Source organism: Chiloscyllium plagiosum, chromosome 31 (genome assembly GCF_004010195.1).
Source record: "Chiloscyllium plagiosum isolate BGI_BamShark_2017 chromosome 31, ASM401019v2, whole genome shotgun sequence".
NCBI lineage: Eukaryota > Metazoa > Chordata > Chondrichthyes > Orectolobiformes > Hemiscylliidae > Chiloscyllium > Chiloscyllium plagiosum.
The window spans coordinates 25,280,756-25,296,183 of record NC_057740.1 but is presented as its reverse complement, the minus strand read 5'-3'; the positions used below and the strand labels follow the sequence as shown (position 1 = coordinate 25,296,183).

Below are 15,428 nucleotides of genomic sequence, written 5' to 3'. Positions count from 1 at the left end.
TCTACATTGAAATATGTGCTGAGGCTTTGTGACCCAACTTCGTGTTGTTGGATGTGAACCTCCCACCTGACTGTTGAGACCTCTTTCCCATTGTCTTGTGTTCGGAATTTAAATGGATAAACATAAAAGAGCATAGCAACTCCTCAATTAGTAGTTTCAGTTTCCCTGTATCCACTTAATTCACACAGAACATAAGTGACCTTTGATTGTATCTCAGTCATACTTGATTTAAATTCAAATGTCATTCATGTTATGTCAAATCCAGTCGCTGTAAATCCACAGACATCTATTCTTATTTCAAAGATTTATTCTACACCTTTTTATTTCTGGAATTGCCTAGTAATTTTAAACAGATGGTTATTGGAAATTAGGAATTTAATTCTCAAAGAAAGCTCTAAATCATTAATGATATGCATTTAAACACAAACTTGCATTGATATAGCACATTTCATAACCTCGGGTTCCAAAGTTTTGCAGTGAATGCACTTTTTTTTCCCTGAAGTGGCACTGGGGTGTGGAATGGTTATAGTATCCAATTTTCATTCTGTTCCTGGAAAGCAGTGACGAATGAATAAAAAAGGTCAACTGTTTAATTCGAGGATAAATATTTTCCGGGTCATCAAGAATCCTAATATCGGATTTCCAAAGCTGATTTTTAACAGAAAATTCATTCAGAGGATGTTGGTGTCACTAGTTAGGCCAGCAATCAGAGATGTACAGCATGGAAACAGACCCAACCTGTCCATGCCGACCAGATATCCCAACCTAATCTAGTCCCACTGCTAGCACCCAGCCCATATCCCTCCAAACCCTCCCTATTTATATATCCATCCAAATGCCTTTTAAATGTTGTAATTGTACCCGCCTCCACCACTTCCTCTGGCAGTTCATTCCATACCCGTACCACACTCTGTGTGAGAAAGTTGCCCCTTAGGTCTCTTTTATATCTTTCCCCTAAATCTATGCCCTCTAGTTCTGGACTCCTGTACTCAATACTCTGACCAATAAAGGAAAGCATACCAAACACCACCTTCACTATTCTATCTACCAGGGACTCCACTTTCAAGGAGCTATGAACCTGCACTCCAAGGTCTCTTTTTTCAGCAACAGTCCCTAGGACCTTATCATTAAGTGTATAAGTCCTGCGCGGATTTGCTTTTCCAAAATTCAACACTTGCATTTATCTAAATTAAACTCCATCTGCCACCCCTCAGCCCATTGTCCCAGTTGATCAAAATCCTGTTGTAATCTCAGGTAACCCTCTTCGCTGTCCACTACACCTCCAATTTTGGTGTCATCTGCAAACTTACTAACTATACTTCCTATGTTCACATCCAAATCATTTATGTAAGTGACGAAAAGTAGTGGACCCAGCACCGATCCTTGTGCCACTCCACTGCTCACGGGATCCAGTCTGAAAAACAACCCTCTACCACCGCCCTCTGTCTTCTACCTTTGAGCCAGTTCTGTATCCAAATGGCTACTTCTCCCTGTATTCCATGAGATCTAACCTTGTTAATCAGTCTCCCACAGGGAACCTTGTCGAATGCTTTAGCGAAGTCCATATAGATCACGTCCACCGCTCTGCCCTCATCAATCCTTTTTGTTAGTTCTTCAAAAAACTCAATAAAGTTTGTGAGACATAATTTCCCACGCACATCGCCATGTTGTTCATCCCAAATTCTTGCCTTTCCGAATAAGTGTAAATCCTGTCTCTCAAGGTTCCCTCCAACAACTTGCCTACCACCGACATCAAGCTCACTGGTCTATAGTTCCCTGGCTTGTCCTTACCATCTTTCTTAAATAGTGGTACCACGTTAGCCAAACTCCAGTCTTCTGGCATCTCACCTGCTTCTACTGATGATGCAAATATCTCAGTAAGAGGCTCAGCAATCACTTCTCTAGCTTCCCACAGAGTTCTACGGTACACCTGATCAGGTCCTGGGGATTTATCCACCTTTATGCGTTTCAAGACACTCAGCACTTCCTCCTTTGTAATATGAACACGTTTCACGATGTCACCATCTATTTCCCGACATTCTTTATCTTCCATGTCCGTGTCCACAGTAAACACTGATGCAAGATACTTACTTAGTATCTTCCCCATCTCCTGCGGCTCCACACAAAAGCTGCCTTAATTGTCCGTCCCTAAATTGCTGTGGGTCTGGAGGCCAGATGGGATAAGGATTGCAGCTATGTTTCCTGAAGGATATTAGATGAGTTTTTTCAATAATTGATAGGGGTCATCAGATCCTTAATTCCAGCTTTTTATTGAGTTCAGATTCTACCATCTACCATGACAGGATTTGAGCCCAGGTCCCCAGAGCATTACCTGGGTGTCTCGATCAATGGTCCAGTGGCAATACCAGTAGGCTTTCATGTCCCACTGATTACTGAATTCACCCTGCTTTCGATTGCTTCTATGTTTATATTTCATTACTCAAGGAACATTGTTATCATCTCACATTTTCAGCAGCCTTCTGTGGCACCTTTTTTTTTGAGCTGACAAATGACAAGTTGAACTAAAGCAGATGCAGTCAATGCCCTATCATAGCAGGATGTATCTCAGTGGTGTTCTGAGAATATATGACATTTGCATTGAGAGAAGCCTACCTCAGCATTAGTATTTGCATATCTGCATCATAATGAAACATCCTGAGGCACATCCTAGGAAGAGTATAAAATTAGTATGATACCAAATCACCAAAATCTTAATCAAAAGATTGTCTTTAAGGAGGAAGGTGAAAAGTGGGAATTGTAGAGAGGGAATTCCAAAGCCCTTGGGTGTCTTTGGCAACTAAAAGAAATGCCAACAAGCAAGGAGTGATTGAAATCTGTATATTCGATGATATCTCAGAAGGTTGTGGAACTGGAGGAGATTACAGAAATGAAGAAGGTGTGGTCATTGAGGGAGTTGACTGAAAGGATAAGAATTTTAAAATCAAGATTATGCATGATCAGGAGCAAACGCAGGACTGATGGGTTTTGCTGGAAGTCGAGATGTGAGCAGCAGTGACCTTCGATTCACGCAGGTTATAATGCTGGGATGGTGAAGACCAGAATGTACTGGAATATTTACATCTCGGGTGGTAATTAAGGCATAAATGAGGGTTGTAGCTGATGTGCAGAGACTGGATGAAGTTGAGTGATGTGATGGAATACATGGTTCTAGTTATGGCTGAAATATGAGTTCAGAAATTCATCTCTGGATCAATGTGACACCAAGATTGCAAACAGACTTGTTATATAAATTTTGCTTTCTCTGCTTATTAATGTTGGTGTTGTTACAGCTCGGACCCTAACCAGAGTTGATTGAAATCTTTCATATTCACTTATGCTAATCTTGGAAATCTTCTTGTGGCTTTGTGTCCATTTAAGGTAATAGACTTTATTGCCAATTTCCTGCTTTGCCCACAAGAGAATGGACTGTGGGAATAGGAAATCTTTCAAATAATCTGCCATCCTCTATTGAGTGTTTCTTTACCAAATCCGCAACTACGTGAGCATAAAATAGGTTCTCAACTTCCTAAATATTAATATATTTAAAATCTTCCAATCTAATTTTCCTGATGGAGTCAGTTATTATTTTTCAGGATGAAACCTACACCATAACAAAGACCTGCTAGCTTTCCACCAAACCACCTGTAGTGTGCAGAAAATACTCCTTTACCTCTTGTTATTATTCAAACATTGGACATCTTCATGCTAATGCTTTAATGAGTTTTCGGTTTGTTTTTGAACTTGCCGCAATCATGCATACACAGTCCTCACTAAGTGAAGGGGCTTATGGATATTTCCACTGACTTACATTCCTCCTCCTGAAATACTCCTGAGTGATTTTATAAGAAAAATAATCCCACTTATTTCTTGCTTTATTATGTCCACAACACCACCCACCCTGCAGTGTTCTCTCCTTCTTTTCACTCCACTTTGCCCCACCTCCTCTTTAAACCACCTCTGTGTCTTGGGATGAAAAATAAAAACTCCAATGTCTTCAAGTTTAAACAAAAATAATTTGGTCTCTATCCATCACTCTATATTAAAAATACACCAATGCACTGTATAGCTAACAGTTTGTCACAAATGACTGACAATTCTTTGCCCACAATCGACAATTATTTTATGACCAGCAGTATGGAATTTAAAAATATTCCCTCTTCCAAAACAACACTGCAAAGCAATTTAGTGAAGACAGACTTGTACTTCTTAAGTCCAGATGAAGGTGATGCATTTGAAGCTTTCTATTTAAAATTAAAACCTACCGTCACTTGTTTTTTAAATTTGGTTTTATTTTAAAGTTTAAGTGCAAGGCATTTTCTTCTGCAGTCATTTCAGCTTCAGAAAATATGAAACAAAAACAGAAGTTGCTGGAAAAGCTCAACAGCTCTGGCAGCTTCTGTGAAGAGAAGTCAAAGTTAATGTTTCAGGTCCTCAATGTTTTGAGAAAGTGTCACCGGATCTGCAACATTAACTTTGATTTCTTTTCACAGATGCTGCCAGACCTGTTGCGCTTTTCTGCAAGTTCTGTTTTTGTTTCTGATTTACGGTATTAGTGTTTCTTTTGGTCCAGAAAATATGGAACTGTGGTTGATAAATGAAATCCCATTACAAAATGATAATTCTTTGGAAATATGATGTGCGCAGCTGAAAATAGAATAAAGTAGAAAAATATGAATCATTGACTGGAAGCAAATGTGCGTAGCCAAGATGGTAAACATATAATACTTTTCTCCAGAACTCCTGTACAAGTGAGTTTATATTTTGTATACGTACTGTCTTTTAATCTCATAGAGTATACAGCAGGGAAACAGAGCCTTCAGTCCAACTTGTCCATGCTAACCAAGTTACCCAAACTAAACGAGTCTCTCTTGCCTACCCATATCTCTCTAAATCTTTCCTGTTCATGTACCTGTCCAAATGTCTTTTAAATGTTGTAACTGATGAGTGCTGTGGCAGACAAACAGGCACAAAGGAGGGAGTGCAGCAGTTCTAGCAGATCAACGACCACATACAGATGTGACCTCAGCGACCAGGGCTATCACTTCAGCATTGGTCTCTTCAGTCATAAGCGATGTTGTTTCAGGGAAGCAGAAAGCCAGAACAATGAGGATGCAGCCTATGGTCAGCCATGACCGAAAGGGGCCTCACATAAACTGTACCTCCATCCACCACTTCCTCTGACAGGTCATTCCACATTTGAACAGAAGGTGGTTTGTAAAGGTTTGCCCCCCTGGTCCCTTTTAAATCTTTCTCCTCTCCCCTTAAAAGAAATGCAGCCTAGATTTGAACTCTCCTACCCCTAGGGAAAAGACCTTTGCTACTCACCTTCTCTATGCCCCTTATGATTTTGTAAACCTCTATAAGATCACCCTTCAACCTCCTACACTCCAATGGAAAAAACCCCAGCCTTTCCTTATAACTCTACCTCCAGTCCTGAACTGTCTTCAATTTAATGAAAATATGCTTTCCACGTAGTCACAAGAACTGTGGATTAATAAAGCTTGTTTAGCCCTTTTTTTTAAAGACTTGTATGATTCGAGTTAAAGTAGACCAGCAGTCACGATTTATTTAAACAAGTTAAGGGTTAGTTTGTTGCAAGCGATTGAATATTCTTCAAGAATATAAGAGTTAAATCCAATTAACAAATTTCGGGTACAAAGATGAAAGCAAATACAGATAAGTCAAAAGAATGGCTTCTTGAGGAGAATGTCTTTGGTATACCAATGGGGCCCATTGCTCCGGTTCCTTCTTGTTGAAATGATAAAGTTAATCCATGAAAGACCGATCTAGCAACTGCAAAGTCTTCTGTACTTCTGAATAGATGGAGGGTGCTTGCACTGGTAGACACAGCAGTTGGAGAGACTGAGAGGGAGAGAGGTTTCTTGTATATTTGCAGGTTGCCTCAACTCTTGTGACAGAACTGTAGTTGACCCTGAGCAAACATGTTCTTCTTTTGAGCTGAGATGTCTCTATTTTGAGATTGTTGCCTCAGACATTTCTGAGGAGTTCTGATTTTAAAATGGAGCTTCACAATTATATAGAGATCAAGTGGCTGCTATGATAACTTTTGATGATACGTTGTCTCATAAAACAAAGTCAGCTATGCTGGAAATCCCCGTGGTAGTTTCTTCTAGTTTACTGCTTGTTGTCTCAAAAGTATTGATTTCACACACCAGTAAAAGAAAAACCATTGTGTTGACCAAAGAGATAATTGAATTCTAAATGATTCTCTTTTGAATTGACAGGGACAACCATGTGACTCATAGCAGCATTTTTTATGGCATGCCAATTATTTAAACACCTGCAGGAGGTGATACAGCGGTAATGACACTTGACTACCGTCTAGAGTAGTACTGTAGGAGGTGGGTTCAAATCCAATGATGGCAGCTCATGGAATTTCAGTTTAACTCTCAAAGATTTTGAATGTGAAGCTAGTCTCCAAAATGGTGCCATGAAATTGCTATCGATTTTGGGGTGGGGGGGTGATAAAGAACACATCTGATTCAGTAATATCCTGTAGGGAAGGAAATTGGCCATCTTTACTTGATCCAACTTACACATGACTCTAGATTCACAGCAATGTAGTTGACTTTTAACTGTGAAATGTCCTAGATATTCATTCTGATCAGGTCAATTAGGGATGGGTAGCAAATCCTTATCAATCACACCCACATCCCATAAAAGAATGAAGAGGAAGAAAAAAGGTCAAACCAGTGTCTAGACAAAATAAAATGTCATTCTTACTTGGTGTAGCACAAAAATATTTTTGGGAGCTGAATTTCAAATGGTCAATTGCTCGTTGACATACACCAATCAGCATTTTAAAAATTTGTTTTACGTACCAGAACTGTAGTCCGGTTACAATGTTAAAAGATTAAAGAAATTCTCTGTATCTGACTTGGTGATCACTGATGTATCTTGAACAACAACAATAACAGAAATTACTGAAAAAGCTCAGGAGGTTTGGCAACATCTGTGGAGAGAAAGCAGGGTTATGAAACATTAACTCTGATTTCTCTCCACAGATACTGCCAGACCTGCTGAGCTTTTCCAGCAATTTCTGTTTTTGTTTCTGACTTCCAACACCACAGTTTTTTCCGTTTTTATTTACTGGTGTATTTTTCCTTTTTGTAGATATAGAAAAACATGAAGCTTGAAGACTGACCGCGAGCAGCATCATCCACATGTCCAAGAACTCTGATCTGTTTGTTGACTCTACAACAGGATCACGTTATTTTCACTGGTTCACACAAAACCTTCAGGCACCAGGGGATGATGTGTTTTTGTTGACTGTCAAAAAAAGAGTAATAGTCTAAACTCTGTTTTTAGTCTGTTGCAAATTAAATGTTTTGGAGGTGCCCTCCTTATAAAGAGGGGGGCACTTGTCAGAAATTTGGTTATTTTGTAGCAAGTACTGATTCTAGCAAGATGTAAAAATTTGAAAATGGTACAATGATTTTAAGTTGTACTAGCCAGTAAACTCAGGATTTATCACTGATTTGCTTCTCAGGAGATCAGCTGCTAATTGTAAGATGATCTAGTGAACTTGCAAGCATTGAAAGTAAGCTTGAAACTTTTGATTGGAAACTACCAATCATTGTTTTGAAAGTTTCATGCTATGAACCATGTTTAGATACCCTGTTGTATGAAGAAACAGTCCATGACACGGCATGATCGGTTGGTTGTAGTACAAGGCAGATGACGGTCTGAGCTACTTTTCAAGCTTAAACGTTACACATTCTGTAAGTTGGTCTCGAAGATAAATGACTGCAGAATGGTATAGTTGGAATTTGTGTAGGATTAATGAGAGCTGACTCAGTTTATTTTGACTTGTTGTTTTGACAGGGTAATTTGTGCAATACTCTATCCCTGCAGTGCATAAAATGTTTTTAAAAAATGAATAACTTATTGCTGGAAGCAAATGACTGTTTAGGTGTAAACAAGAAACTGTTACATTTTCTTCAACATGGGAAAGTGTATATGCAGTACTGTCTTCATTCAGAAATGTGATCACAAAAATAAAAAAGTCTTTGAGCTGAGCTTTATGGTTTGTTTCTTTGAAACAGGCCATTCTACATTTTGTTTATCTTTACACTGCATTATTATACACTTAAGACCTACCCTGTATTAAATTTGCTATTAATGTTGAACACTCACTTGGACATCAACATTCTATAGCAGCCACTCAGGCCTCACTTCTGCCACAGGTTGGAGACTTATAAACCCAACCACATGCTTTATTTCTTACTACTGTCATTTCCGCTCCTCTCTTTTTTGCCTTTTGTTCTGTTGTCATTTTATTTCTTCCTTCTTCCCCTTCCACTCTTGCCCTAACCCAATCCTTTCCTTTTTACTCTTCACCACCACCTTTCCATGTCATCACATTTATACCTTCATTCAATTCTAAAGCTGAGTCAAATTCAGCTTGAGGCATTAACTCTTACTGCCAGAACTGTTGGATATTTATAGCATTTTGTTATTTCTGGTTTCCAGTATCCACAGTATTTTGGTCTTTTTTTTAATATACATTTGTTCCTAAAATGTATCCACAATACATTCTCTTATGGGTGATAATATACATAGGAGGTAAACCTTTACTTCCACTTTAGAGTCACATAGACATTGGGCTGCTACTTGTCGAAGCTAAGCATTCTAACATCCACACACTCCCAGTCACAGTGAGGACACATTGTCTGTAATTATCTAAATCAAAACACTTTTACAACAGGAAATCTAAATCTATAGTCAAACCCAAACCAGAAGCAGCAATGAAATCCAAATCCAAAGTATAAAAACAACAATTTGTAGAATTATACAGTGTGTTCATCTTTACCTGAGACGATTTGTTCTCAGTAGTAAGACATTTTCTAATTAATTATTTTTATCTAACCTTTGCAAAATGCAGTCTAATTTGCTGTATACTTTCATCATAATTTATTTTGCTTCTATTTATAACTTGTGGCATGTAAATATTTGAGAGTTTAATGAACTCAGCATATTATCTTTTGAATTTATTACATTGTCAGGTGTAGTGGATCTTTCATTTTAATTCTAAACTAAAGAGACTTACATTTTGCAGCATATTGTAATTATTTGTATACTGAAATGTTCAGAATTGTACAATCCTTTTATTATTTTGTACTTATTTTAACAAGTGTCTATAACCATTTTGATCATTTTATTTGTATTTTTGTCACAATTCGGCACACATTGCCATAATTTTTTCTGTCTCTATTTGTCTTTATTTCATAAAGACAAAGCAACCTGGCCTGGTGTTTAGGGGTCAGTGTCAAAGGTGGTAGATTTGATTTCATTCCGATCAAAGATGGTCAGAATCATCTGAACCTTTTGTGTGTAATAGTCACACAGCTTACTCCCACGTGCCATTTAATCATTTTAGTTTCTCCCATGGACTAACGAAGCAGGGAAAATATATAGAACAGACAACTTTAGGAAGTGTCTCAACATTAGTTTCTGTAAGAAGAATAGTCCTGATGTGCTGATGTGACATATTTTCATTAGAATTACTTTAAATGACAACTATGTTCACAGCATACTTTCTCAAATAGAGCTATGATGTTTTTTCTCCTTTTTGAGTTTGTAGAAAGACCACATTGTTGTTTGTATTTCTGATTTGCCCTCTGTCCTAAAGGCACATGACAGGCAATAAATCTCTGCAGATTGATTTTTAAAACTAATAATTTACAAGCCATAGATTCAAAAGGAGGAAAAGTCTGAAGAACGCAACACAAAGTAGGAGTTGTGTTCGGGAATAATGGGGAACAATTTCCCACTACAGATCAGCAGTGATGAGGTGACATAAAGAATACAGTTTGTGTGTGGAGGATGAATATATAAATCTGACCTTATCTGAGAAATTACCCAGATTCTCGTTAATCTTCTCTCTCTTTCTGGACCATTTTCACCAATTTTCATTGGCTAGAAAGATGCAGATAACATAAGAAACCTGTCTCTTTACTTGGTGTAATATTAATAATTTGAAATCAATTCTGTACACTCAACATATCTCAGGAAAGTTATTGGAATGATCAAGAAAATGTGAATATTTAAAAACTAGTTGTTTTCCCAAAGTGAAACTTGTCCATTATATTTGTGTTTATGCTAGTAAGAGTACACTATCCCTATTTTAATACATTTGAGTAATAAGATTCTCTTGTTTTGTTTAAAGAGGAATGTTGGAATGATTGTATTAAATCTGTACTAATCTGCATGCCATTTCTGTGAAATGGATTTTTGTAAACTAAAATATAAATAAAATTATAAATTGTTAGCTGTTGTTTTCCTTTTATTGCATCCGCTTTTCTACATTGATATGACCAAGATGGCAGGACTGCACTGTCTTACTCTAGTCTCACCAATCCAATTTGTAATAGTTTTACCCAGTTCCCAATAAAGTCAATTGTATGCTTTCTCGATCTTAGACTTAGTTTGGAAAAGGTCCATCAACCAATTAATTTTTATTAGATTAGTTCATTTTATAATAAATGCAGAATTAGTTAACGTAGTTTGTAAAATAAAAATTAGACATGTTTACCCCACTGAATAGTCTAAGCCAAACACAGCAAGTAAAGGTAGTGGAGAGAGAGGGTGCAGAGAACAGATTTCTCTCTGCAGAGATTAACGTCAAAGAAAATTAGACAAATAATGGCAAGTTCTTGAAGGAGAAAAGATTGTGTGGTGTGCTCAGAGGGCTGTTGATCTGGTTACCTTGAACACAGACTGTAACTAAAGATGTATAGTTGTTTCTAGGGTCTTGGCAGATACAGCTTATCAGCAAGTACCTTACTGAGAAATCTTCCAGATGTTGTTCAAGAGGACAATAAAATTTCATACTAGACCTCAAAAAAGTGTTTTAGAAGTAGCAGAGAAATGAGCTGGACAACCCTTTCCTTAGCAGGCTGAATTCCAGACAATGTTAAAGTAACATTTATGATGCAGTCTGTATAGTAATTCCATAGTCATTTCTATACTGATATTTGAGTGTCAGCAACTGGCAAACCTAGGAATACTGGGGAGATAGCACAGATGTGACTGGTAGGTTGGAGATGCTGAGTATGTGATCCCAGGGTGGGTTGATTAATCATGACTCGTGGGCTGGGGAGGTAAACACACTGGCTCACAGGCATTATCAGAAAAACACCCACTTGCTGGAACTGGCAGCTCCAGCCTCACTGTACCTGAGCTTTAATATGGAAACATTAAATTTAAATGGCTGCTAAAATTTGAGGAACTCATGGTCAATGACATATTTACTTTATGGAACTGCCTCTATCAGGTTAATCCACCTCCACTGTGGCTGATTTTCGGGTTTACAAAGTAGGAAAAACTGATGTCTCTTATACTTAGTGTGACCACTATCTGGCTATTAAAAATCAGAGTTTATCAAGGAACTAAGACAAAGGGAGAAGTGTATACTCAGGATACAGTTATAACCCAGGGTGATGATTCTATTGGGAGAAAGTGAGGACTTCAGATGCTGGAGATCAGAGCTGAAAATGTGTTGCTGGAAAAGTGCAGCAGGTCAGGCAGCATCCAAGGAACAGGAGAATCGACGTTTCGGGCATGAGCCTGAAGAAGGGCTCATGCCCGAAACATCGATTCTCCTGCTCCTTGGATGCTACCTGACCTGCTGCGCTTTTCCAGCAACACATTTTCAGCTCTGATGATTCTATTGGACAATTTCCCAGAATGAAATTTTGCTTGATAAATTTTTAAAATTTTGGTTAACTGGGTGGTCAGTCACTGAAATGTAGTCATGTAAATTGTGGAATTTCTTTAACAATTGAATATTGCACATGATGAAAACAAAAACAATATTTTGACATCGAAAATGGTTTAGATAAATTTTCAAATCATGAACAATGTTTCAACTTACTTCCAATATCATCAATTCATAGAGATTTAAGTTCTGCTTAAATGATACTCCCCATTTTTAAAATAAATTCACACATGGAATGTGTCATAGAGTCATAGATGTACAGCATGGAAACAGACCCTTCGGTTCAACCTGTCCATGCCGACCAGATATCCAAACCCACCCAATCTAGTCCCACCTGCCAGCACCCAGCCCATATCCTTCCAAACCCTTCCTATTCATATATGCATCCAAATGCCTCTCAAATGTTGCAATTGTACCAGCCCCCCACCACTTCCTCTGGCAGCTCATTCCATACCCGTATCACCCTGTGTGTGAAAAAATTGCCCCTTAGGTCTCTTTTATATCTTTCCCCTCTCACCTTAACCTATGCCCTCTAGTTCTGGACTCACCGACCCCAGGGAAAAGACTTTGTCTATTTATCCTATCCATGTCCCTCATAATTTTGTAAACCTCTATAAGGTCACCCCTCAGCCTCCAACGCTCCAGGGAAAACAGTCCCAGCCTGTTCAGCCTCTCAGTATAGCTCAAATCCTCCAACCCTGGCAACATCCTTGTAAATCTTTTCTGAACCCTTTCAAGTTTCACAACATCTTTCCAACCAGAATTGCACGCAATATTCCAAAAGTGGCCGAATCAATGTCCTGTACAGCCGCAACATGACCTCCCAACTCCAGTACTCAATACTCTGACCAATAAAGGAAAGCATACAAAAAGCCTTCTTCACTATCCTATCTACCTGCGACTCCACTTTCAAGAGCTCTGAGCCTGCACTCCAAGGTCTCTTTGTTCAGCAACAATCCCTAGGACCTTACCGTTAAGTGTTTTGTCACCCTAGTCAGAATCGCTGGACCTAATGAGGGAGTCACAGAGACCTTGGAGTGCAGGTCTGTGTAGAACGCAAGTAGGGGTGGGGAGGGAAATATATCTCTGGTGGTGGGGTCTGATTGTAGGTGTTGGAAATGGCAGAGCATAATGTGCTGTAGCCAGAGATTAGTTGGGTGGAAGGTGAGGAGATGTGGAAAACTACAGGCTGTGGTGCCTTTGAAATATCCTCTAAATCCATTGGCAAGAAATGTAGGTAAACAGCTCTACCTCTCCCAAAGCAACTTGCCCAATATCAAAATACTAATCAGTCAAACCAGCTTTGCAGTAGTCTATTCAAAAGGGCCACAACACACTGCAGCACACCAGAACTGCAAAAAGAGGAAGAGGAACACCTAGACAAGGTATTCGCAAAAAACAGATATCCTCGCAATTTCATCAACAGATGCCTAAGGGAGAGACAACAGAACGAGGACATGCCGCAACCCAAAGGACTAGCCACACTTTTTTCATAAGACATGCCCTCCAATCCAGGCTGCATCCTGGTAAATCTCCTCTGCACCCTCTCTAAAGCTTCCACATCCTTCCTATAGTGGTGAGGTGACCAGAACTGAACACAATATCCAAATGTGGTTTAATCAGGACTCTCTAGAGCTGCAGTATAACCTCACAGCTCTTATATTCAATCACCCTGTTAATGAAAGCTAACACAATCCATCTGGGTGGTAACTTTGAGGGATCTATGACAACCGGAAGTGGCAGGGACAGGCCACTATAAATGCCGGAGGAAACACCACAGAAGCACTTCACAGGAGGCTCCCAAGCACTGAGGATGTCACCTAGATAGGGGACGAAACGTTTGCAACAAAAATTTCCAGCTCGGCGAACAGAACCACAGCAACGAGCACCCGAGCTACAAATCTTCTCACAAACTTTGAATAATGTAGGTATTGCCCAGTACTGCTACTAGATCCTTATGACGGCTGCTGGATTCCAAAATAGTGCTTATGCAAAGTTTGATTGTCAGAGTGATGATCATGATCCCTGAACATAGTGCATTACTCCATCAAGTGAGAGCAACAATTACTTCCCACAGCTCTACTTGTAAAAGTAATGATTCAACAGTAGCATACAGTAGCACTGATAAGTTATTTCTTTAACATAACCCAGTTATATTTTTATAAATTCAGTCCACTCAGTTTCTTGCTGGGAATCCTTATGATACTGGCACTGGTGGAGAGCAAAAGAGTTAACATTTCAAGTCCACTGACTATTTTTCGGAAATCACCTGAGTTCCAGACCTTCTGAATTACTCTCAAACTTCTTATTTTTATTTCAGATCTCCAATGTCTGCAATATATATATTTTTGTTATTCACTCACAGGATGGGGGCATCACTGGTTGGGCCAACATTTATTGTCTGTTTCTGATTGGCCTTGAGAAGGTGGTGGAGAGCTGCCATCTTGAACCACTGCAATCAATCTGGTGTAGGTAGACCCACAATGTCATTAGGGAAAAAGTTCTAGGCATTTGACCCAGCAATGCTGAAGGAACAGCCATCTAGTAAGACGTCAGGATGGTGAGTGGCTTGGCAGGATCTTACAGGTGGTGGTACTTCCTATGTATTTGCTGCCCTTATCTTTCTACGTGATAGTAGCTGTGGGTTTGGAAGGAACCTTGGTGAATTTCTGCAGAATACATTGCTGCAACTGACCATCAGAGTTAGAGAGCTTGAATATTTGTGGATGTGGGGCCAATCAAGCAGGCTACTTTGTCCTGGATGGTGCCCAGCTTTTTGAATCTTGTCAGAGCTGCACTCACCTGGGCAAATGGGGGATGTTCCATCAGACATCTGATTGGTGCCCTGTAGATGGTAGAGAAGCTTTGGGGAGTCAGGTGGTGAGTTACTTGCCGCAGCAATTCTAGCCTCTTACTTTTGCATTTGCCATTTGCTTTTAAATATTTATGAAGAAAGTGTGTTTCTGTTTCTTTATCAAAACATGAGAGGTTCAGTTACATTATGGACAGAGGGAAGTTATGGGCCAAAATTCTTTTCTAATCGAAAAACACATGAAAGCACATTTTCACCACTATTAATGAATTTGCAGTTGTAGAAATGACAGGTTTCAAAGCCACATGAACATTGGAATCAGGTCAGTACCTTAATTGTTTCTAAGTGGAAAGAAGATGGCAGCGTAAGAAGATTCTGACCCTAATGCTTCCAAAGATCACATTTCAATTAGTAGCTTATTAATTATGGATGGAAACAAGAAGTCACCCATTAATTTGTCAAAGAGATTTTATCCCTTCGGTATCTGTAATACATAAGCCTGGATAAAATTACTTGGATTTAGGAATCGATCATAACTTTCTGCTTCAGTTCCCCTTACACACATTGGAATCACATATAGGGAAATTCCGCATCTCAGTTTCTGACTTTCTGACCATTTAAACTAATGGTGGAAAAGCAATAACTATGTAGGGAGAGTGGAACATGTTTCCATTTTGTGTCAGGATAGCTGATGCAGAAAATCCGAACTGTAATGTTTAAACCAAGAGTTAGTTTGTAGCAAGGAAGATGAAGAGGCTGTGTTTTTTTAAGCTAAATGTGAATTATACAAGTTTTCTGGAGAGTTTTCAGCCTTGAAGCCCAGCGCGTTTTCTCCCCATAGCTTATCAAACTCGCCTCAGGAACAATCCACCTCAA

At 39.0% G+C, this 15,428-nt stretch overlaps 2 protein-coding genes across 2 annotated transcripts in view; both read left to right on the top strand.

Moving 5' to 3' along the window:
* The window catches only part of LOC122565335 (GRAM domain-containing protein 2B-like), a 95,954-nt gene extending 85,663 nt beyond the window's left edge, over positions 1-10,291 (top strand). The window contains exon 14 of the mRNA XM_043721201.1: positions 7,135-10,291. Coding sequence (XP_043577136.1) covers positions 7,135-7,150 — 16 coding nt within the window. The 3' untranslated portion in view covers positions 7,151-10,291. The remainder of the gene's footprint in view (positions 1-7,134) is intronic.
* A 4,566-nt stretch (positions 10,292-14,857) lies between these two features.
* The window catches only part of rexo1 (REX1, RNA exonuclease 1 homolog), a 53,788-nt gene continuing 53,217 nt past the window's right edge, over positions 14,858-15,428 (top strand). Inside the window, exon 1 of the mRNA XM_043720680.1 lies at positions 14,858-14,874. Within this exon, the coding sequence (XP_043576615.1) occupies positions 14,858-14,874 (17 nt within the window). The remainder of the gene's footprint in view (positions 14,875-15,428) is intronic.